The following is a 24,081-nucleotide window of genomic DNA, read 5'->3' as shown; positions in this document are numbered from 1 at the left end:
CTAAACTAGTATATTATCCTCCTAACCAGATCCTCTGTCTCCAGCTCTTCCCTATCTAATCTATAGTTGACACACAAAGAATTTTTCTAATCCATAATTATCTTCCCTAACTTTCAGTATCTCTTTATTGTTTAACACGTAAATTCAGAAGTAATTCTCAAATGATTCAAAGTGCTCTAAATCCAGTTGCAGCCAAATTAATCTTAATGTCCTTCATGTTCTCTGTTTTCCAGTCTAACTAGACTATTGTCTGTCCCTCATTCTTATCTGGCCTACTTCTTCAATGGCTTCACTCATAGTAACATTGTCTGGAATGCAATTGTCTCCTCTGTTTCTGGCTATTTAAATCATTCTCTTTTCTTTGAAGCCCAATTCTAATATCATCTGTTCTATGAAGCCTTTCCTAATATAATACTCCTCCTCCCCACCTGAAAGTGATCTTTCTCTTTTCAAATTCCTTCCAGTCTCCTGTCTGGCTCTTCTTTTGTACTTATCTCACTCCTGTATTTCTTAGTAATTTGTGTTTGTGCCTTCATCCCCTTAAACCTGTTCATCGTCATTGATTTTCATCTAAAAAAGACATGAGAAGACATCTAATCCAACGCACTCAAATTACAGATGAGTAATCTGAAGCTCAGAGAGAGGTTAAGTGCCTTACCTTAACCTTTCAGTCACACAGGGTCACAAAGGTAGTAAATGGACAGAATTTGGGTGTCATATTGCTGTGTATGTCTCGCATATAAAGACCTTTAAAAATATTTATTATGCATGTTGACTTCAGTAGGAGTTGTAGTAGTTTTGTATTTGAAATTAGGTCACTTCATAGATTTTGTGAACTTTCACTTTAAAGAGAAATATTGCATTTGCCAAGGAATCAACCAATGCCTTCCCCTGTAGGAGAAAACATTTCTCTTGGAATAATATTTACTCCTTCATTTTAGAGTGTTTTTCATATTTTTATATTTTTATTTAGTTTAATTTATTTAATTTAATTTAGTTCAATAATTATTTATTAAATGTTTTCTGTATGCCAGATTTTTTTAGGTGCTTAGTTCTAGATTCTATCTATGGGAGTCCAAAGCAGTATATTATGCTCAGTATATTATGTTGTCTCTCAGAACAGAGTTGGGCGGCATGCTTGGGAATTAAAGCCCTTTTACTATGTGGTATATGTCACAATCATCCCTGATAAATAGAATGGGAATGGGAGAAAATTTGGCTGAGAGTCTTCAATCTAAGAGCACAATGTGGTTAATAACTAGTGGTTCTCAAGGGTTCCAGGAGAGGAGGCAGTAGCCACAGAGCAGTGAGCAGACTGTGTCTGAACCACTCCCTAACCTTCTTTCACCTCTTGTTGGCACAACTCCTTGTCCTTAGCCCTTTTTAGCTGTGATTTGGTTGCATGGAATAAAAGTGGTTCTCTTGTCTACCTATTTAAAGCTCTAATAAAGTCAATGATGAATGAACTAAAGCTAATGAATAGATAAAAACAGATCTTGAAGTTTGTTTTTTTTCCATGAACAATTTACATCTTCTAGCAAGTTATTAAACCCTGAACTATTCTGGAAAATACCTGGGCCAGTTTGACTATATAAGATTGTGGCTATGGTTTGGTAGTCCTCTGCTTGATAATCCTGGCAGACCTTATGGTTCCTTGTCTCAAAATTTAAGGCTTAAATCTGAGAGGTGCATAAAATATTTAACTTTTAGGTAGCTGGCATTTTCAATAAACATGATTTCAAAATCAGTAGGAAATATAGACACACGGTCAAATTTGTTGTGAATTTTTTCTGGATTCAGCTGATGTGGCTCATCAGGATGGATTTCACAGCTATACATCTGCAAAGGAATGTTTACAGATAAGATGAAAGAGGTCCTCCTTATTAATCACACGTTGTATATTTGACTTTTGCTTCTCAACTCAGCCTTTAAATCAACTACATCTGGTTCTTGCTACTTCACCATACAAATTACTTAAAAAAAAAAAAAAAATAAAATAAAAGGCAGTTAGTTCATTACTGTTATAGAAGGCAGGTCCATTTGATTAAAAATGGATTAACTAGAGAGGCATTGGTAGTTTTCGTGGCGGCCGCCTTAATAAAGAATTTGATAGCAGATTTGAGACCTTCAAAAATTATGATCAGGCAGCTCTCTAAGTCTCTTTACAATTGATCTGTTTAATGTTGACATTAAACAGTCCTGCTGCTGGGTTAATGTTGACCAAAAGCAAGGATAAAATTGTCAGATGTCTAGAGTTCTAGACTTGAGAATTAGGAAGACCTGAGTTCAAATTCTTCATCTGACATTTACTGGCTTTGTGATGCTGATTTATTCAACTGTTTTTTATGAACATCAGTTTCCTTATTAGTTAAGTGGATAAAGATTTATAGATTCTAATTCATGATGCTTTTTTAAGGTTCAAATGAAATAATATATGTAAGAAACTTTGCAAACTTTACAATTTGTTATTGTTGTTTAATTTTTTCATTATGTCTGACCCTATATGACCCCATTTGGGATTTCCTCAGCAGATACTAAAGTGTTTTGTCATTTCTTTTTCTAGCTTGTTTTACAAATGAGGAAACTGAGGCAATAGAGTTAAATTATTTGGTCAAGGTCACACAGCTATTAAGTGTCTGAAGCTGGATTTAAACTTGTTTTCCTCACTCTAAGCTTGAAACTCTATCCACCTAGCTGCCCCAAACTTTACAATGCTATATACTTATTGTCATTTGCCACTTCCCATCTACTTTGCATCAGAGAGTATGTTGTATATAAAATTAGGAATCAGCAAATAGTTATGTTTTACATTAAAGTTCCTAAAACCTCGAAAATAAAAGTAAATTCAATTTAGCCACTTAATATATACTGTTGTATAATTAGGAATAGTATTTGGACCTATAATTTCATTGCCATAAGAAATTGCCAGGGGAGGAAATTTCTACCAATTCATTGTGGCAGTTTCTCTGAAATTTATAATCTTAAACTTGTGATTTGACCAAAATCAAATAATCAGTAAACTATAAACATTGTGAACATTTAGCAAAATATAAGGTTAAAAAATGGTTCATTAAGCCTGTAATAAAAAAAAAAAAAAGACAATGCATGTGAAGTTGTTAATAATATTGAATGAGGCTAAGAACTTTATGGTAGGAATGAAAGACTTCAAAGTTCAAATCCAGAAATGGCTATTGTTTTTGTGTGTGGCCTTGGAGTTGATTTTACTGGGCTCCAATTTCCACATATGTGTAATTGGGATCATAAAATGTAGTCACCAGAGAATGGACATGTGGGAATTGAGTGAGCAGACTATATGTGTGTGTATATATATATATGTATACAAGAAAATTTGGCCTTTCATCTCCTCAGTTTCTTACTTACTCCCTAATATTAAATCACTTAAATCCTCTAAATCACTACTTCTATGTAATTGGATGATGAGAAATTAAATGATAATTTCTCTAGGAAAATGAAATGCTATTCTATGACTTGATGTTCTTTTTAGTATTTACTCTGTAAGTATGTGCTCTATTCTAACCCAAAGTTCCAATGAAGCCCTATCCTTCTCTTCTGCAACTCTTTTAGCATAAATTTGGGTACAATAATCTCTTTAAAATGAGAGTCTGAGTAATATCCTTTATTGCTCCCAGAACAATTCTGCATTTTATATGAAGACAATATCAGCAGGAATAAAAATTGGATCTTTTACTTTTGCATAAGTATAATCTTGGGATGAGAAAAAGCAATCTGCTCTGCTACTTGTAGCTCTACATCCTTGAGCAAGTCACAACCTCTGAAAGACACTTTCCCCGTGGATAAAAGCCTTTCCTACTATACAGCCCATTTTGAGAATTCATTGGAATTTTGTAGCTCAAAGTACTTTGAAAATTGTAAAATTCAATAATATTCCTAAAGCACATATTTAAACATGAAATTTCCTACTCAATAAACACCAGTAGCTTCCTTTTACCTCTGGGGTCAAATATAAACTCCTCTGCTTTGCATTTGAAGCCGTTAACAGCTTGGCTTCAATCTTCCTTTCCAGTTTTATCTTGCATTATTTCCCTTCCTGCTTTCTATAATCCAGTCAAACTGAGCTTCTTTCTGGTCCTCACACATGGGACCCTATGCCTTTGTACAGGCAATGCTCCATGCCTATAAAACACTCCTTTCTCCCTTCTACCTGTTTGCATCCTCAGCTTCTTCCAAAGCTGAGCTCAAGCTACAGAAGTTTTTTTTTTTTTTTTTTTTTTTTTTTTCTGTTTGTCTTAGGTATCAATAACTTTAACAAAATTTTCTTTTATTTATTTGGATCTATCTCAGATATACTTATGTCACAACTTGAGAAAATGTAAATGTTGTCTTTCCCAATAAAGTGTAAGCTTCTGGAGGGCAGGAATTGTTTCATTTTTATTTTTGTATCCTCAGTACTTAACATAATAAAGTACCGATAAGAGCATGTTGATTGATTGACAGAAATTTAATTATTTATGCCAGTGATGTCTGTGATGATAAATTGATAGAATCTATTAGTTTGCTTCACTGTTTTTACCATTACGAGGGAAGTGGAACTACAGCCATATCTAGTCTGGGGAGTATAGGAAACAAAATTAAGATGTCTCTGATGGCATTCAGATCTCTTTGCTTGCATAGAAACAAGTGAGTTAGCAGTAATAATTACTTGAAATTGGAAGCTACCAGATGGTGTAATCTCTTTCTCCTGTGGCCACATGTTGTCTGCATTCCTGACCCTGTCCTGTCCAGCCCTTTCTCCCCAGATGTCATTCTCTCTAGCATTGGACTTTTCCCTCTAGGTTTCTGTCTCCCTCCCCCTTTGCCACCAATTGAATTTTATTTGAAATGTTGATTTAGTGCATGAATTTCATGCTGCCTGCCCTAAATGCCATAATTGCTAGTTATGTCTCTTAACAGACCATCATCAGATAAGGAATGATTTGCCAGCTGTGCTTTGTTGAGTTATAATAACTAATATATGCCTCATTGGAAAAGGTTTGACTTAGAATATGCTATGTTCTTTCTTTATCTTTCACAGCTTGAAAATTACATTGTGGAAAATATGAAGTCGGAGATGGCTCAACTACAACAGAATGCTGTTCAGAATCATACGGCCACCATGCTTGAGATAGGAACCAGCCTTCTTAGTCAGACAGCAGAGCAGACAAGAAAACTTACAGATGTTGAGACACAGGTATGTCCCTGGGGCCAGACTCGACAAGCTGTTAAACATGAAGATGTGTGTTTTTTTTTTTTTTTTTTTTTTTTTTTATAAGCTCTCAACAAAAACAAAGAATGCATTTCAAAACAGATTTTCAAGGAGCATATGCTTACTCTATTCTATACATATTGTATCCATATTTCTAACAACAATAAAGAATGACTAACTTATTTTGTATGGCTTTTTTGATTTAATGAGGGTTGGTAAATTTATCTTTGTATATATTTATGACAAAAGAAAAGGGACTGGTAAGAAGACTAATCAGCATTTAACTTCAAATAAACAGTTGGGCTACCAACTGGGAAGTGATATAAGTGTCAAGCAATATAAATCAATTTTAAGGTCAAGATACCACCTTTGATGTACATTTCAACATGTCACATTATTATGTGAACTTTCATGTATTTTCCATAATAACTTTCCAGCAGTGGTCCCTATGGAGTTTTGCAGGCTTGATAGAGAAGAGCCCACAAAGGGAATTTATTAACTAACAGGAATGTGTAGAATTTACTGTTTTAGATGAGACAGAGTGATGTAGTGGAAGGAGCACTGGATGGTGAATCAGGAGACATGAGTCTTACATTTAAGCCTTTATTTCTATTCACTACCTATGTGACCTTGGGCATAATCTTGTATCTCAATAAGTTTCAGGAGTTTTTTTTTTTTTTTTAAATGAAAGTTAGATTGGAAGTCATATGTGATTTATTCCACCTCTAATATGCCATGATTTTGTGGTATGTGAGAATTAATTAACATATACATAAGAACCTGAAGCATAATTCTGAATAGAGAAGTAGTAGAAAACCGGAAAACTTCCTTTTTCTGTTAATTCATTTCATGGATATATAATTCTTATGACCATAAATATTCAGTTCAAACAACAACATAGATGAAGAACCACATTATATTTTTTGCCACTAATGTGAAAATTAGTTTTGATAAATCATATTCATATGGCACTTTAAGAAGCAACAAGAATAGAGAGCTTGCCCCAAAGTCAAGTAGATCTTGTTTGAAATACTGCCCTTTGCCCAATAGTATAGTGGATAGAAGGTTGACCCTAGTTCAAATTCAGCTTTAGGCACTTATGAATTGTGTGATCTTGGGCAAATCATTTCTGTCTATCCCAGTTTCCTCTACTATAAAATGAGGGTAATAACAGAACCTACCTCTCAGGATATTTAGCACAGTGGCTGGCATACAGTAAGAATTTAATAAATGCTTGCTTCCTTCTTTCCCCTGACACAGATGAACCTGAGCAAGTCTGTTTTTTACAACTCTTTCATAGTATCTGATATAAAGAAAATGCTGATTTATATTGATAAAAAGAGTTTCTTCTTTAGGAGTCCCTTATATGATGAAAGATATATTGCTAAGCTGAGTGAGAGAGAGATATATAAATAGATAGAAAAATGTTAGATATGCATATATATGTACTCTCAGTGCTTTGAAAGCAAAAAAAAAAATGAATGCTTTTTTTTTTATTTGTGACATAACATTTGGTGCTTTGAAAACTGTAAAATGCTATTAAAAAGCTAGTTGTTATCCATATATATAGAGAGAGAATGAATATTTGGCACTCAGAAATTATTGACAGAGATCACTTTTTTGACAAGGATCATATTATGTCTATTTAAACACTAAGTACATTGATAGTTTCAAAAGAACTAATAAGGAAACTGGATTTAGAGGAGATGATTTACTTGAATGACATCACAAATCTAGTTCAGAGCTTGTATTCAGAAGATATTTCTCACAAGAGTTTTTTTAGGTAAGAAAGCTTGCTATTTCAAGGAGAAAAAGACCTTAAAGAAGGATGAAATTTTGCTCTCTGGCTATTGCTTAACTGTCTTGGCAGTTAGGGGCCAGTGGATAGGGTGCCTAGAGTAAGTAATACCTGAGTTCAAATCTGGTCCTGGACTTTTATTAATTGTGTGACTCTGGGCCTCAGCTTGTTCATCATAAAATAAGCAGGAGAAGGAAATGGCAAACCATTTCATTTTCTTTGCCAAGGAAACTCCAAATAGAGCCATAAAGAGTTTGAAAAGGTGGAACCATCACAAAATGCTCAACTTTAGATAGGGATTTTTATGTATACTTTGCTTGTTGTAATGACTCAGCTTGTTTAGTGAAAGCAAATACATGCACAAATTTTATTTATTTAGACTGTTGTAGAAGAATATATCCCATTTGTGATAAATCATGTTCTTTGCACTCAAGTCCTAATTCATGCCCAAGTTTACAAAATCCATCCCAAATTTTTACTTAGGCACTTTATGTAGCAGGCATTTACAAAAGTAGTTAGAAGACCAATTGTTTCTTTTATACTATCTAGATCTGCCCTATTACCCAGTAATAACCCAAAATTCTATTTTTTTATTTCCTTTCATTTTTTTCCTGCATCCCAAGAGCATTATTATTTCTAAAACTGACTTTATACCTGTATTAATGGAACATAGCTACATGATATGGTCACAGCAGATTTGAAATATATTGTTATCTATTTTTCAAATAATGATATGGACAATGAGTCCAGAGCATCCCTTTCCTGATTCTTTACTAATGTGGAAATATTTTATCAAATTCCATTCTTGTTCTTCCAGACTATTTTGATTAAATACCTAATATATGTAAAGCATTAGTTCTGAAAATACAATATTGAAATCAATATGACATGGTTAGACAACACAAGAAGAGCTTAATTTTTTGTGAACTTCAAGATCAATATAAATCCTGCATTCTCCAAAAAATAAAAATAAAACATAATATAGTACCCCTTTTATAGAGGCATAGCGTCCAGGAGTAAAATGATAATCTCAATTTACTCTTTCCTGGTCAGAGCATATCTATAGTTATTTTCTTCAATTCTGGCCACCATCTTTTAGGAAGACAATATATTAAATAGTTGAAGAACAACGTCTCAAGTAGGGCAAAAAGGAGAGTAAAAGACCCTTGAATCCCTCTTATCTTTGGAAATCTTAAAGAAGAAACTGGGAGACATTTAATCTGGAGAAGAGAAGATTTCAGCTGGGTGGAGTTGGGAATAGGAAGGCATAATAGCTAGGTTCATGTAATTGAAGGACTGTCATGTAAAAGAAATATTAGACTTGTTCTCTTTGATACTAGAAAGCAGATTCAGTACCAATGGGTGAGAATTAATTTAATCTGATGTCTGGGGAAATCCTAATAACTAGAGTTGCCCCAAAGTTACTGATATGTTTTAGGAAGTGACCAATTTCTTCTCATCAAGAAAGTCTTCAATCAGATAATGACTAGCAGTCTTAGATTGGACTAGGTGACTTTTGAGGTCTATTTCAATTTTCAAGTTCTGGGATTCAATGACATAGTTCCTGTCCTTGCGAATCTTACACTGTAAATAAGTGTAGATAGAACTTTATAATGTAAAGGTGGTATACAACATATAATCAGATGAATGAGTCACAATAGCAACTCATTGGGTCACTGAATTTGAGGCCAGTGGATCTGAGTGAATTTCATTGCTAGTTTTTATACTTTCTACCTGAGTGATCTGCCCTTAACTAACTTCTCTGGGTTTCAGTACTCCCGATGATAAAAGGTTGAAGTTAAACTAGATGAATCCCAAAGTCTCTTCTAGTTTTAAAATTCCATAATCACTTATGCTATAACAACCCTATGGGTTAACAACAACAACAATAATTAATAATAACACTAATAAGTAACATTTATATAATATTTTAATGTCTTAACAGAGTAATTTGCAACTATTATAACATTTTATTCTTGCAATAATCCTGGGAGATGGGTGTAATTATTATTCTCTTTTCATATGTGAGGAAACTGAGGTACTCAGAAGTTAAATAATCTACTCAGAGTCATATAGGTAGTAACAACTATACCTGTCTGAAAGTACTAGCTTTATAATAAGCATATTTTTTTTTGGATACTATTTATCTTAGTACAGCTTTTTTCCCCCCATTGCAAGAGCTATCTGTTAAAATCTGTCTCCCTCAAGGTCACCTTCCTCAACTATTACAAACCACACTAATCTCTAAACTACATTAGAATATAATTTTAAAATTACTAATAGTTTCATGTATATGTTAAGCCTATTTACTCAAATAAAATTAAGGATATGGATGATATATTATCTTTATTTTTATATTACCTTATGATGAATAATAAAATGTCAGGCACATAACTGATGTTTGGTAAACACTTCTCAATAGACATTGATTGAAAAAAAAACTTAACTACTTAATTTACATTGGCTGATAGCTTGGATAGGAAACTTTTACTAGTGTAATGGACAATTTATAGGATCTAAAGTCAGAGGAATACAGTCCAAATCCCAGGTAGGTCATTAGGCAAATCACTTAATTTCTGTAGGCCTGAATTTCCACATCTGTGAAATAAGTTAAGGGTTAGAATATTAGAATTAAGGTCCTTCTTTGATCTTTGGTAGAGTGTAAAATACATGAATTGCCAAACTCAGCATATTATGCCTTTAATGTTAGGAGATTCAATTAACCCATGAAATGAAAGAATTGCAGAATGAAGTACAAAATGAAATGCAAAATTTGATGAATAAAAGAACCATACTTAAAACTAAAGATATATAAAAAGTAAAACTAAAGTAATAGAAAAAAATCACATTATATTTTCTTCTCTCAAAACACAACTATTGTACCTCAGGCAGGTAATCACTTCCCCCTTCCCCCACCTTGGATATTATAAAAAAAAACTTCTAATTGACAATGCATGGCAATTCTATTGTCCATAGCAATTCTGGGTCACATTTCCAGTGTTAAGCGGAGAACATTTGTGGTTGGTCCCATGAAAGAAAGGACTTCATTTCTTCTTTTTTTATCAATATATTTTATTTTCTTTTATTTTTCATGTTGACAATCTTTAAAAGTTTTTTAATCCAATTTGATCCCTCTCTCCCTATTTTCCTCCTCTCCCACTTGAGACCATAAGCAATAAGATATAGGTTTTACATATATAATCATGTAAATATTTCCATATTAGTCATTTTAAACAAGAAGACAGAAAGAAAATGAAAAACAGCCTGCTTCAGTCTGCATTCAAACAATAACTTTTTACTTTTTTCTAGAGGCAGATAGTATACTTCATCATGCTGAAAATAGCTAAATCTTTCACAGATTTTCATCATACAGATTGTTGTTATTGTGTAAATGTTCTCTTGGTTCTGTTCACCTCATTTTGCCTAAGTTCATTTAAGTCTAATCGATTTTTTTTTCTGAAATCATCTTGCTTATCATTTCTTATCACACAATACTATTCCATTACAGTCATATATATTATAGCTTATTTTGCCATTCCCCACCTGCCACAGTTTCAGAGCCAAGAGAAATTCCAGCACTTGCACCTTCAGCAGCTTTTCCTGACTAAAAATCAAGAGCAGATCAAGAGAGAAGTGACCATACTTGTCCCTGGATCACAACACATTGGAAACATTGCAAACTTGCACACTCTGGAGAAATAGTTCTGAAAAGAGAAGAATGAAAATTTATTAGAATACAAGCCATTCTCCAATTAACAAATGCTTAAATGTTATTAATAAATAGTTTTCAAATGAGGAAATAAAAGCTATATGTATCCATATGAAGAAATGCTTTAAATCACTTTTGATTAGATAAATGCAAATTAAAACAATTCTGAGGCATCACTTTATGCATATCAAACTGACAATTATGATGAAAATAATAAATGTTAGAGAGGACATGGGAAAATAGGGGCATTGATGCATTTTTGGTGGAGTTGTGAACTGATCCAATCATTCTGGAGCACAATTTGAAATTATGGACAAAAGGCAACAATACAATGCATTCCTTTTAATCCAGCAATATCATTATCACGTCTGTATCTCACAGAGATCACAAAAAAGGGGGAAGGAATTTACAAGTGCAAAAGTATTTATAATAGCTTTTTGTTGCAGCAAAATATTGGAAATTGAAGGGCTGCCTATTATTTGGGGAATGGCTAAAAAGTTGTGTGTGATATATGAATATAATGGAAGAGTATTGTGCAATAGGAAACAATGAAGAGGCAAATTTCAGAAAACCCTGGAAAGACTTGTATGAACTTGTACAAAGTGAAATGAATAGAACTAGGAAAGCATTGTACACAGTAACAGCAATATTATGTGATCAATTCTGAGTTATTTAGTTTTTCTCAGCAATTTAATGATCCAAGATAATTACACAGGATACATAATTGATAATGTGTCCACATGCAGCTAAAGAACTGATGAACTCTAGATGTAGATAGAAGTATATTTTTACTTCATTTTTTCCCCATTTTTCCCCTTTGGATCCATTTTTCTCTTACAACTATAAGAAATATGGAAATATTTTTTTTACATGATTGAACATATATATACATATATATGCATATATATGTAATCTATATAAAACTGCTTATCATTTTAGGAAGAAGAGAGAATGCAGGAAGAAAATTTTGGAGCTAAAAATCTTGTAAAATGAGTGCTAAAAACTTTACATATAGTTGGGAAAAAATAAAATACTATTAAAAAGATATATATATATATATATGTGTGTGTTTGTGTGTGTGTGTGTGTGTGTGTGTGTGTGTGTGTGTTTATATAGTAGATTATAAAAGGAAGGGAGGATTAAGAAAGGAAATGATCAGAAAGAAAACAGACTTTTGAGAAGCAAGACAATAGAGAGATAAAAACATAAGAAAATATAATTGAGGGGAAAAGTTTGTAATCATAACTATACATGTGAATGAGATGAACTCCCTCATAAAATTGAAGCAAAAAGCAAAATAGATTGATAATCATAATATGACAATATATTGTTTATAAAAATACATGAATTAAAATGAGCCACATAGAGTTAAAATAAAGAGTTGGAACAGAATCTATTATACTTCAGCTAAAGTTGAAAAAAAAAACAAATTATGATCAGGATCTCAGACAAAACAAAAATGAAAATAAATCTAATTAATAGAAATAATTGGGGAAACTACATTTAAAAAAAATTTTTAAATAGCCTTTTATTTACTGGTTATATGTATGGGTAACTTTACAGCATTGACAATTGCCAAACCTCTTGTTCCAATTTTTCCCCTCCTTCCCCCCACCCCTTTCCTCAGATGGCAGGATGACTAGTAGATGTTAAATATATTAAAATATAAATTAGATACACAATAAGTATACATGACCAAACCGTTATTTTGATGTACAAAAAGAATCTGACTCTGAAATATTGTACAATTAGCCTGTGAAGGGAATCAAAAATGCAAGGGGGCAAAAATATAGGGATTGGGAATTCAATGTAATGGTTCTTAGTCATCTCCCAGAGTTCTTTCACTGGACATAGCTGGTTCAGTTCATTACTGCTCCATTGGAACATTGGTTCATTTCATTGCTGAGGATGGCCAGGTCCATCAGAATTGGTCATCATATAGTATTGTTGTTGAAGTATATAATGATCTCCTGGCCCTGCTCAGGAAACTACATTTTTTGGTAAAAAAGTACCATATATAATGAAGTGATATAAAATTTTTTTACAAGTTTATCTGATAAACTCTTCATTTTTCAAAAATATAGGGAACAGACTTAAATTTATAAAAATAAGAGCCATTCCCTAATTGATAAATGGCCAAAAGATAAGACAGAAGAAGAAATCAAAACCATCTATAGTCATATGAAAAAATGCTCCAAATAACTATTGATTAGAAAAATGCAAATTCTTATAGCTCTAGGGTACCACCTCATATTTAGCAAAGTAACATACTGGAAGAGTTGAGGGAAAATAGATATGCTAATTAACTTTTGTGGAGTTATGACCTTGTTCTATCATTATAAATAAAGAACATTTTGGAATTATGTCCCCAAAGCCATAAAACTGTACATAGCCTTTGATTCAGCAATACCGTTATGAAATCTGTATGTCAAAGAGATCAAAAAAAAAAAAAAAAAAGAAAGAAAGAAAGAAAAGAAAAAGGACCTATCTGTACAAAATATGTATAGTAGCTCTTTTTGTGGTCATAAAGAATTGGAAATTGATAGGATCCTCCTCAATTGATGAATGGCTGAACAAGTACTAGGATATGATTGTGATAGAATAGTATCGTACTGTAAGAAATGACATGGGGGATGGTTTCATTAAAAAAAAAGTGACAAAAGACCTATATCAACTAATCATCAATGTTATGATGATGATCAATTACCAAGACTTTGATCAATAAAATAACCCAAGACATTTCCAAAGGACTCATGATGAAAAAATGCTATTCATCTCCAGAGAGAGACTGATAAACTCTGAATACAGATTGAAATATTACTTTCTCACTATTTTCTTTGCTTTCTCTGTGATATGGCTTTTAATGATATATGTTTTACATGATTTCACATGTAAAATTGATATCATTTTTCTTGCCTTCTCAGTAGATGTGGAAGGAGAGAGAAAATTTGGACCTTAAAAATAATTTTAAAATCAATTATATATGTATATATAGAGAGACATACACACACATACACACATGTATATATGTATTTCCAAAAGAAAGCATAGATCTGATTGTGTTTCTCTTCCTATTCAGTACAACATAATTACTCCCTCCTACCTACAGGATAAACTATAAAGCATTTACAATGCTTGAAATAGACAATTATTGATAACAATAAAGCTTTATTTAATGCTGCAAGAGTTGCAAAACTCTGTACTCATTAGATCTCTTTTGATAACCTATGTAAAATGCTTTTCAATCCCTTGAATCACTCCATAAAGACTATCTATTAATAATAATAATAATAACTTGGCTTGTCCTTACTTTTCCAGTCTTCTTATTTATTATTCCTTCTTTTGAACTTGAGATTCAGCCAAAGTTGCTGATTCTTCCCACATAAAAAATGCTTCATCTCCCAATACAAACTTCTCTTTTTGGCATTTGAAGCCCTTCTCAGTCTGGCTTTAGTTAAGTTTTCCAGGCTTATTCCACCAAAGACAGCTAGGTAGTGCAGTAGAAAGCACACTGACCCTGGAGTTAAGAAGGCATTAGTTCAAAGGCAGCCACAAAAACTTATTAGCTGTGGCATAATGAGCAAGTTATTTAACTTTTATATACCTCAATTTCCTCATCTGTAAAATGGGATTAATAATGGTATCTACTTCCTAAGGTTCTTGCAAGGATAAGATAATATTTATAAAGCATTTTGTAAACCTTAAGGTTACACAAATACACACACACACACACATACACAATGTTTCTCTTCACATGCAATTTAACAAAATGTTCTTCTTGGTGTGGCTTGAAATTTTTATTCCATTTCTCGAATCTATGACTTTGCGAGAGTTTTTCCCAATACTTGGGATAGATTTCTTCCTGACATTTATGTCTTTGTCTTCTAGGCTTATTGTTAGTGCCAACTTCTTCATTCTCAATTTATATATGTAATAGATTCAATACTACTTGGGGATAGAAGTGTTTGTAATTTTTGTCATGTTTATTTTCACCATGGTTATATAGAATCTTATATATGGTAAACACTTAAGGAATGCTCATTTAATTAAATTTGATTGGCTAATTAAGTCATGGAGAAGAACAAAAGGCAATAAATGTCAAACCTGAGGCATCTAATGTAACACTAGTATAATAAACAAAGAAATACTTTTGCTATCTAGAAAGTGGCTGTCCTGTTTTACTCCTGATTTGGAAAATACAAATATTTTTAACAGAGCAACTAGGTGACATAGTGGATAAAGTATAGGGCCTGAAATCAGGCAGGAAGACTCATCTTCCTAAGTTCAAATCAACCTTAGAAAATTACTGTGTGGCCCTGTGTAAATCACTCAATCCTGTTTGCCTCAGTTTCCTCATCTGTAAAATGAGCTGGAGAAGGAAATTGCACACCATTCTAGTATCTTTGCCAAGAAATATCCAAATGGGAGCAGCTAAGTGACACAATGGATAATGCACCAGCCCTGAAGTCAGGAGGACCTGAGTTCAAGTGTGACCTTAGACACTTAACACTTTCTGGCTATGGGACCTTGGACAAGTCACTTAACCCCAATTGCCTCAGGGAAAAAAAAAGTCCAAATGAGCAGTAACTAGATCATCCAATTGGCCTTGGAAATCAGAAGGACCTGAGTTCAAATATGATCTTAGATACTTAGCATTTCCCAGCTGTGTGACCCTAGACAAGACACCTAACCCTAAATGTCTTACCAAAAAAAAAAAAAAAAAAAAAAAGAAAGAAAGAAAGAAAGAAAGAAAGAAAGAAAAAAAGAAAGAAAGAAAGAAAAAGAAAAAAGAAAATCCTAAAAGGGATCACAAAGAGTCAGACATGATTGATGAATAGCAAGAAAAAAAATTAAATAGAAAAATGTAAGTACTCAAAAAGCAACAATTCAAACCCAAACAAAACCTAAATTCCTATTTGAGATTCTTGGAAAGCTAAAACAAAACCTTGAAATTTGTTAGTCATGTATTGAATGTTTGTGCTGTATGTTTCTTTTTGTTTTCCACATATTTTTTCTTAGAGAGTGAAAAAATATAAGCATTTATTCAACACCTACTATATGCCAAGTACTCTGCTAATCACTTTACAAATATCATCTCATTTCATCCTCACAACCCTACAAAGTAGGTATTATTATTATTAGCTGCTTTTTATAGATGAGGAAAACCTCAAAATGAAGCAGTCCCAAGTTTAGTCAGTTTCTTAGTATTAAGTTTTTGAGGTGCTTTCCTGATTCCAAGTCCAATTCTTTACTTTTGTACTACTCAGCTACTCAACATAGTATCCATATTCTTTGATTGATTATTAAAACAGAATTCCTCTTTCAGGACATAAAAAGGAAATATATCCACTCCACTTGTCCAATATGTTGCCAAATGTTGATCTTTCTACCTTCACAAATTCTTGATGATGTATATCACTTCTGTTCATTCCTATAGCCAGCTACTTTTATACAAGTCCTCATCACAGCAAAGTCTATTCGTTCTTCCTGATGAAATCTCTCCCCCTCTCAATCTATCTTTTATGTAATTGTCAAAATAATCTTCCTAAAACACATGTATGATCATGTCATACCCACATGTACACACAAAACACTTTCTGTCTGTTTCTCTCTATATCTCAGTCTTTTGTCTGTGTCTCTCAGTCTGTCTTTGTCTCTGTGTCTCCATTTGCCTTTTGTGTCTGTGTCTGCCTCTCTTCCTTTTTCTTTTTCTCTTTTTGTCTCTGTTTCTTTGTCTCTCTCTCTGTGTCCCTTTCTTAGTTTCTTTGTCTTTGTCTCTGTCTTTCTCTCTCTCAGTCTCTCTGTTTTTGTCTCTGTCTCTTATGTCTGTCTCTCTCACGCTCTCTGTCTCTGTCTCTGTTTTTTTTTTTCCTCTCCCCCCCTCACCTTTGTCTCTGTCTTTCTATCTTTCTGTCTTTCTCTCTTTGTCTCTGCCTCTGTCTCTCTGGTTATCTCTCTGATTCATTCGGTCACTCTGCTTTTCTCAGTCTCTCTGTTTTTCTCAGACTCTGCCTTTGTCTCTCTTTCTGTCTCTGTCTGCCTCTTTGTGTCTATATTTCTCACTATGTCTGTTTCTCTCTGTCTTGCTTTATCTTTCTCTGTCTCTTTTATTCTCAGTTTCTGTCTCTTTCTCTCAACTCCAGTGGCTCTCTATTTCCTCGAAGGTCAAATAGAAACTACTTTTTGGCCTTCCAAGTCCTTCACAACTTGTCCTTTCCTTCCTTCCCAGTGTTCTTCCTCTTTTTTCCTTCCTATGTACTCTATAATTTGGATATATTGGTCTACTTGCCATTTCTACTCTCAGATCACAGTGTTTTCCCTAGGCCTTTCCTTTGCCTCTTTCCTCACACTTGGAATGATCTCCCCTTCATCTTTCTCTTTGCTCCTCCAGCTCCTTCAAGACAGCTCAAATTCCACTTTGTGCAGAATGTCTTTTCAGAACTTTCTACTGATAGTCCCTTTCCTAGGATATTGTCCTACATACACACTGTTTATGTTTTACATGTACATTTGTTTGTCATCTCCTCTGCTGAATATAAGCTCCTTGAAGGCCAGGACTATTTTGTTTTTAACTTTCCTTGTCTCCTTGGTATTTAGCACTTGACAAAACTTTAATGAACGCTTATCAACTGACATATCATTGCTGTTTCATTGCTGTTTCCTTAATCGGGGCAACTATTTTTTTTTTCTTTTTCCCGAGGCAATTGGATTCAAATGACTTGCCTAGGGTCACATAGCTAGGAAGTGCTAAGTGTCTGAGGCTAGATTTGAATTTAGATCCTTCTGACTTCGGGGCTGGTACTCTATCCACTGCATCACCTAGCTGATCCTTAGGGGCAACTGTTTTTTAAAGAAATGAACTGAAATGTAAAAATCCAAGAATTTAATGACCGTCTCTTCTCTTTTTGCTCCGTATTATGTGTTTTGGAAAATTTAAGCTTGTTAAAAAAAAAAAAAAAAAAAAAAGTTTTCCTTGGGGGCTTGTTCCACATTCTCTCTACATTAAAAAAAAAAAAAAAAAAACTGATGTGTCTTGGAGTGTGTTCCTTGTGAAGAAAGAAATGGGTTCTGTCAGTTTAATAGGAACAGTTAGATCACGGCTATTGCTGAGAAATAAATGGCTAGAAAGAAGCCAACCTTAGCTTTCTTAGCTCTTCATAGTTCTGCCAGCTGCCCTGTTTAATGCTTTAACTTTTAATTGCAGAGCCATTTTATACTTTCCAGATAACAAATGACAATAAAACAGAAAAATTGAAGCACTTGCTTTGCTTAGATAATATTCAGGGGAAAAATATAGGTTAGCTCTAAGTACAAATCAGACAACAAAAAACACATATTAATCTCCCCTTAGGAGCTGTTTACTCTGCTAGAAATTGAAACAAAATGAACAAAATGATAGCACCTCCCTTCAAAAAAGATTACATCCAAATAATAAAAATTCCTATATATTTCTAAATAGATTGGGGAAGAGAGTTCTTAACATTTTTGTTCATTGGACTCCTTTGGCAATTCAGGAAAGTCAATATTAGTGTGGCTTGTTCCCTACATTCAAATTTAAAGGAAATGTTAAATTTCTTTTGGATGTTAGTGAAAATAAAATGTCTTATTCCTATCCAAGTTTCCAGATACCTCTTCCTCCTGAAATCTATTCATATATGCTATTGAGGTCAATGTATCTTAAATAATGAAATCTTGTTCTAAGATATCAGCTCAATTCTCCTCTCTCCCTGGTGGTTCCTACTTATTCATCAGCTTGACTCAACAGTACCCCATAGTTAATTTGGATTTCCTTTGGGAAAATTCTGATTTTGGGATTATGACATTCCAGTGAAATCCCTTCCTGGACTAGGATGCTATATAGTGCCCTCAAGACTGAGACTGTCATCTTGTTGTGTGGATTTCTCTGGAAGGCAAACATATAATGGAGCTCCTGCACCAGAAGATCCTCCTTTTTATTAGACCTAGACCACCCAAATACTTCCCACTAATAACAAGGAGTACAGTTAAGATCTCTAGTCAACCTCTTAACTAGTAACCCAAAATCCAAAGATGACACCATCCATAAACTGTTCTGTTTGATCATTTGGATGAACCCCTGAGGCTTGAAGGAAGCCAGAAGTGTGTGTGTGGGGGGGAAGGATAGCAAAGAAGAGGTACATTCCAAGTACAAGGGAGAGCCAGTATAAAGTTATGAAATGAAATGTTGAAGAAAAACATGTAGGCAGTAAAGCAAAATTATTGAGTGAATCAAAAGGAATAAAATGTAAGAAAACTAGGAAACCAGAAAGGACCTTATTGTGGAGGGGCTTAAATGTCAATTTATTTTTGGTCCTGGAAGTAATAAGGAATCTCTTTTTATTAAATAACAGAATGATATGGTCAGACATAGACTTTAGGGAAATCTCTTCAATTGCTGAATGATATTATATCTGAATTGGAATGGGGAGGGGTGAGACAAAGAGATAACAAATAAAGTTGTAAGTAAGAAGTAATGAATTTTGTCCAATAGTCTTAAGCTTTTCTTTGCATCAAACTTTTTCACAATATTTATTATTCCTATCCAAAATAAAAAAAAAATGATTTTTATCCATTGTCATTTCCTTAAAGAAAGCTTTAGATTTTTTTTTCAAAAGAGAATATATTTGTTCATTCATACAAAAATGTTCTTACCTAACTAAGTTTGTTGTTAATTACATATATCTTGGATATCTTTAGTAGAAGTCCACATTTATGGAAAAGAATTTGGGTATAAGTGTGCAAAGGCAAAAGCTTGGATGGAAGCTTGGCTTCATCAGCAAGTTGAAACTTACTGGATTTTCTCTAGATTAAAAAAAGCTGTCTTCTCTAAATATGGTGTTTTAGATATGGAACTGAATCTTGACATTTAGTACCTGTTCAGTCTTAGGGAAGTCATTTGCCCTCTTCTGTTCTCAGTTCCACCTTTTAAGAAATGAGGAATTGGGACTAGATAGCCACCAAGGAAACTTTAACCTCTCAAACTTTTTTTTTTCCTTTTATTATTTTTTTATTGTAGCTTTTTATTTACAAGATATATGCATGAATAATTTTTCAGCATTGACAATTGCAAAATCTTTTGTTCCAACTTTTCACCTCCTTCCCCCACCCCTTCCCCCAATGGCAGGTTGACTAATACATATTAAATACGTTAAAGTATAAATCAAATACAATACCTGTATACATGTCCAAACAGTTATTTTGCTGTACAAAAAGAATCAGACTTTGAAATAGTGTACAATTAGCCTGTAAAGGAAATCAAAAATGCAGGTGGACATAAATAGAACCTATAGAGCTTTGATCCTAATTCCATAAAACATACAGGTTCCTTAGGGTAGAATATGAAGAGTAAACTGGCTGAATATGGACACTCTTAATTAAAGAGAAAAGTGATCCTGTTATTCAGATTGTTGGAGACTTCAAGTCTCTTAGGAATTTATTTAAATGAACTCAAGATTAATTTGTAGAATACATCTACAATACAAATTGTCTCAATAATAGATTTTCCAATCATGTGAGCCCTTTTATAGTATGACAAAAGAATCCTCTTCTTTCATGTATACCACCACAAATACATAAGGACTATATGACATCTCAGAAAGGACTGAACGAAGATTGTAATAATTATGGTACAGAACAAATCCTTAAGATTTTTAGTCTCTCTACTTTTAGTTGTGGAAAATTACCAACAAAAATCTCAGCATCTTACCCAAGGAACATCCTTAAGAGAATTCAGTATTAAAAATTCTGTTTACATAACTGTTGATGGGTTCACTTGGCATACATCCAAAATATGTCAAGTATTTGACAATCTTCCAAGTGTGTTTTGTATAACAATGTTTCTGGTCATGTTTCTTTGCCATCATTGCTTTGGATTTGATAGTTCTATTTTCTCTCTTTATCATTCAATTACAATCCCATTCCAAAATAAATCCAGTGCTACAGAGATATTTAAAGCATTCAGCGATAGGAACTCATCTATTTTGTGAATTTTCCTTCAAGCATACCTACCAATAACTAAAAAGAAACAAATTCCCCCAAATTATTTTTGACAGTTGTATTGTTGGCTATAAATATTCAATTCTTGAAATGTTTTCATTTATCTCTTAAGGTTCTAAACCAAACATCTCGACTTGAAATTCAACTGCTGGAGAATTCATTATCAACTTACAAGCTAGAGAAACAACTGCTTCAACAGACACATGAAATCCTAAAAATTCACGAGAAAAACAGGTGAGGGTCCATTATGTACTCCTAAAGTAGTTTCCTTTAGGTTTTATTCTTCAGAACTCATCATTGGATTGCTAAATGACTGCTATTCCATTATTTCTACAGTGATTTATTTGTGGGTTTTAACTGAGCATAACATAATCCAGAAAGTATTATTGATCTATGAGATAGGAAGGTACCAATTATTATTAATAATATACTTATTTCTCTACTATTTTGAGATAGCCTTTTGGCAACAGATTAAAGTACAGATAAACCAGGCTTCTGCCTTCTTCTTTATGCTGGCTCAATTCATTACACTGAAAGATCTATGTGTTTGGGAAGGAAGAAGAGCTAGAGTCAGAGAAGAATACTTAGTGACAGAGTTGTATACTTCTGATATGTCTTACTAATTTTTTATAGTGTTACCTGAAAGCATACCCCTATGTTGAATATGAGGAAAGTGTTGTAAAGTTGATTATGTTATAAAATATTTGAATTTTAAGCATTGGTAATAGTCAGTAATCAAAGGACCCTGACACTAAGGTCATTGACAGTTTCCAGTATAGTAAATTGAAGACAAAACAGAACAACCATTTGTGGGAGCTTAATTCTAATTCTTCTTAAATAATTTTAATAATTGTTGTAACAACTAGGATAGAACTATAAGAGCTGCTGGATTATGTGCTTTTGTGTTACTGACCTCAAATAGTAAGATACATTTTCCAAATACTTTAGGATATTATTTTTCTAATATCTAATGTTACCTCCCAAAAGATAGCTTTATAGTGGATCTTTGAAGTCTCTTCTTCATGAAATGTTGTATAATGGTAACTGTGGATAAAAATAACATTATTTTATTCCCATAAATTATCTGTTAGAGATGCTATCACATCATTATAGAAGATGGTATAGTTGTGGCTTACTTTGCTCTAACTTTAAGATTATTGATAGCAGAAATGTGATAAAAGCACTTTGTTTTAGGAATTTAAATATCTAGATAAACAGAAAAAAATTCTGGTTTTTTTAAGAATTAAAAATTGGTTTTCATAGCATTAGGGTGATTGGTCATGTTTGATCTTTGTCAGTGTACCACTCTTGTGTTTCCTTTACTAGAGAGTACAGCTGTGTTAAGAATATAATTGGGCACTTTTAAATTGTTCAACCTGAAAAAAATCATAACCATATTGTTTGGGTTCATACTAACAAGTAGTAGCAACAAAAACTAATCTTTCCATGGACAAGATAGGACCTGCATAGCACAATATAGTATTTTCTATATGGAAAGGCATTATGATCATGTGGAAAGAGAACTGAATTTACACTCAGAATACATGATCCCAACTCTTCCACTTGCAATTACTATCAATAACATATTATTTTACATTTTAAGGCTTACAAAAACTTCATATAAATTATCTCATTTTCATTTCTCAAGAACATTGTGAGATAAATATTAAGAACAATAAATACTATATACTTTCTCTGTGTCAAACTCTGTGTTATAGAAATATTTTTAAAAGCACAAATATAAGGTCAATGTCAATATGTAGATAGATTAGATAAATAGATAAAGATATATGATAAAGAGATATATAGTAAATGGTCAGTGATCTCAGTAACCTCAGAAGTAAGGGTCTATCAAGAAGGCAGAGGAAGGGCAGGGGACAACTGACAAAGACCCCTTGCAGAAATTCAAAAGGTATTTGAATTTGGGGTTTTCAAGGAAGCCAAGTTTGCCCTGAGCATAGGTAGAAATAGCATGTAGTACTGTTGAATTGTACTTCAAAAGAAAATGTAGACATTTGAAAAGGAAGAAAAGAATCAGTTATGAAGATCTTTAAATACTAAAAAAAAAATTGTATAGTTTATTTTGGAGGTAAGAGATAGTTATTATAGTTATTATTACACACATGTTCATAGATACAGAAACCAAGATTCAGAAAAATTAAGTGACCAGCCTGGGAATCAAATACTCATCAACATTTACAAACATTTATTGTTTGCTAGCTGCTGTGCTAAGTAATGAAGATAGAAAATGGAAAAACAATACCTGTCTTCAGAGAACTTGCATCTTTTTGGGGAAAGGAGTTTTATACAATGAAACTGACTTTTTGAATCAGAAGATCTCGGTTCAAATGACATCTCTTATGTTTACTAAATGACTTGCAATTCCATTTCTTCACATGTAAAACTGGAGGCTTCAACTAGGTGCTTTCTTAAGTCCTTTTCAGTTCTAAATTGATGATACTATTTGTAAATCAGAACACAAATGAGTAAAGTAGATAAATTAAAGGATGGCACTGGTATTAAGAAGGAAGGGGACCAAGAGAAGCCTCCTAGAGGAAGTTTCTTGATACAACTAAAAATAATTTTGATATGTGATGCATTTGTCTAATAACATGTTATATCCTGGAATCTGGAACTAAGATCTCATTGAAAGTTACACTTTCTGAACAGCTCAAAATGCATGTGTGTGTTGTCTGAATAAACAAGGAAGGCAGATTTGTTTTTCTTTATCTTTTTTCTTTCTTGTCTTAGGGTGGAACAACCCAGTGATGTCAGATTTAAATAAAAACAGGGACCAATAAACCATTTATGACGATCCCTATGGTCTACATATTGACTCTGAAAATGGCATATTAACATTATCTATGTTTCATATTTTATTTTTCTTGTTGAATATTTCCCAGTGACATTTTCATCTGCTTAAGGCTGCATTCTGGAGTGTTGGGTTCCACATGTGGTGCGTGGGCTATATTTTTGACAACTCTGATATGAATCATCTTAACATGTAGATGATCTTTGGCAAATATATAGTATTACACTGAATTATTGATGTGTTGATTGAAATGCTCTCAACATGTGTATCATTAAGAGACAGTATAACATAGTGGAAAGATGGAGAACTAGGCTTGGAGATAATCATAATAGTCAAGATTTATATAGTACCTACTATGTGCCAGACACTGTTAAGCTTTACAAATATTGTCTCATTTTATCCTCTCAATAGGTTCTTTTATTATCCCTATTTTACAGATGGGAAGAACTGAGGCGAACAGGTTAAGTGACTTGTCCAGGGTCACATAGCTAATAAATGTCTAAGGCTGGATTTGAAAATCAAAT

General features: G+C 33.1%; 1 protein-coding gene across 1 annotated transcript in view; it reads left to right on the top strand.

The window, feature by feature from the left end:
- Nucleotides 1-24,081, top strand: part of ANGPT1 (angiopoietin 1) — a 336,235-nt gene that overhangs the window by 176,373 nt on the left and 135,781 nt on the right. Inside the window, exons 2-3 of the mRNA XM_051970982.1 lie at nt 5,054-5,209; nt 20,858-20,979. Of these exons, the coding sequence (XP_051826942.1) occupies nt 5,054-5,209; nt 20,858-20,979 (278 nt within the window). The remainder of the gene's footprint in view (nt 1-5,053; nt 5,210-20,857; nt 20,980-24,081) is intronic.

Source organism: Antechinus flavipes, chromosome 1 (assembly GCF_016432865.1).
Source record: "Antechinus flavipes isolate AdamAnt ecotype Samford, QLD, Australia chromosome 1, AdamAnt_v2, whole genome shotgun sequence".
Classification (NCBI taxonomy): Eukaryota; Metazoa; Chordata; class Mammalia; order Dasyuromorphia; family Dasyuridae; genus Antechinus; species Antechinus flavipes.
Note: the sequence above shows the minus strand (reverse complement) of the source record. Positions and strands in the feature narration are given on the sequence as shown.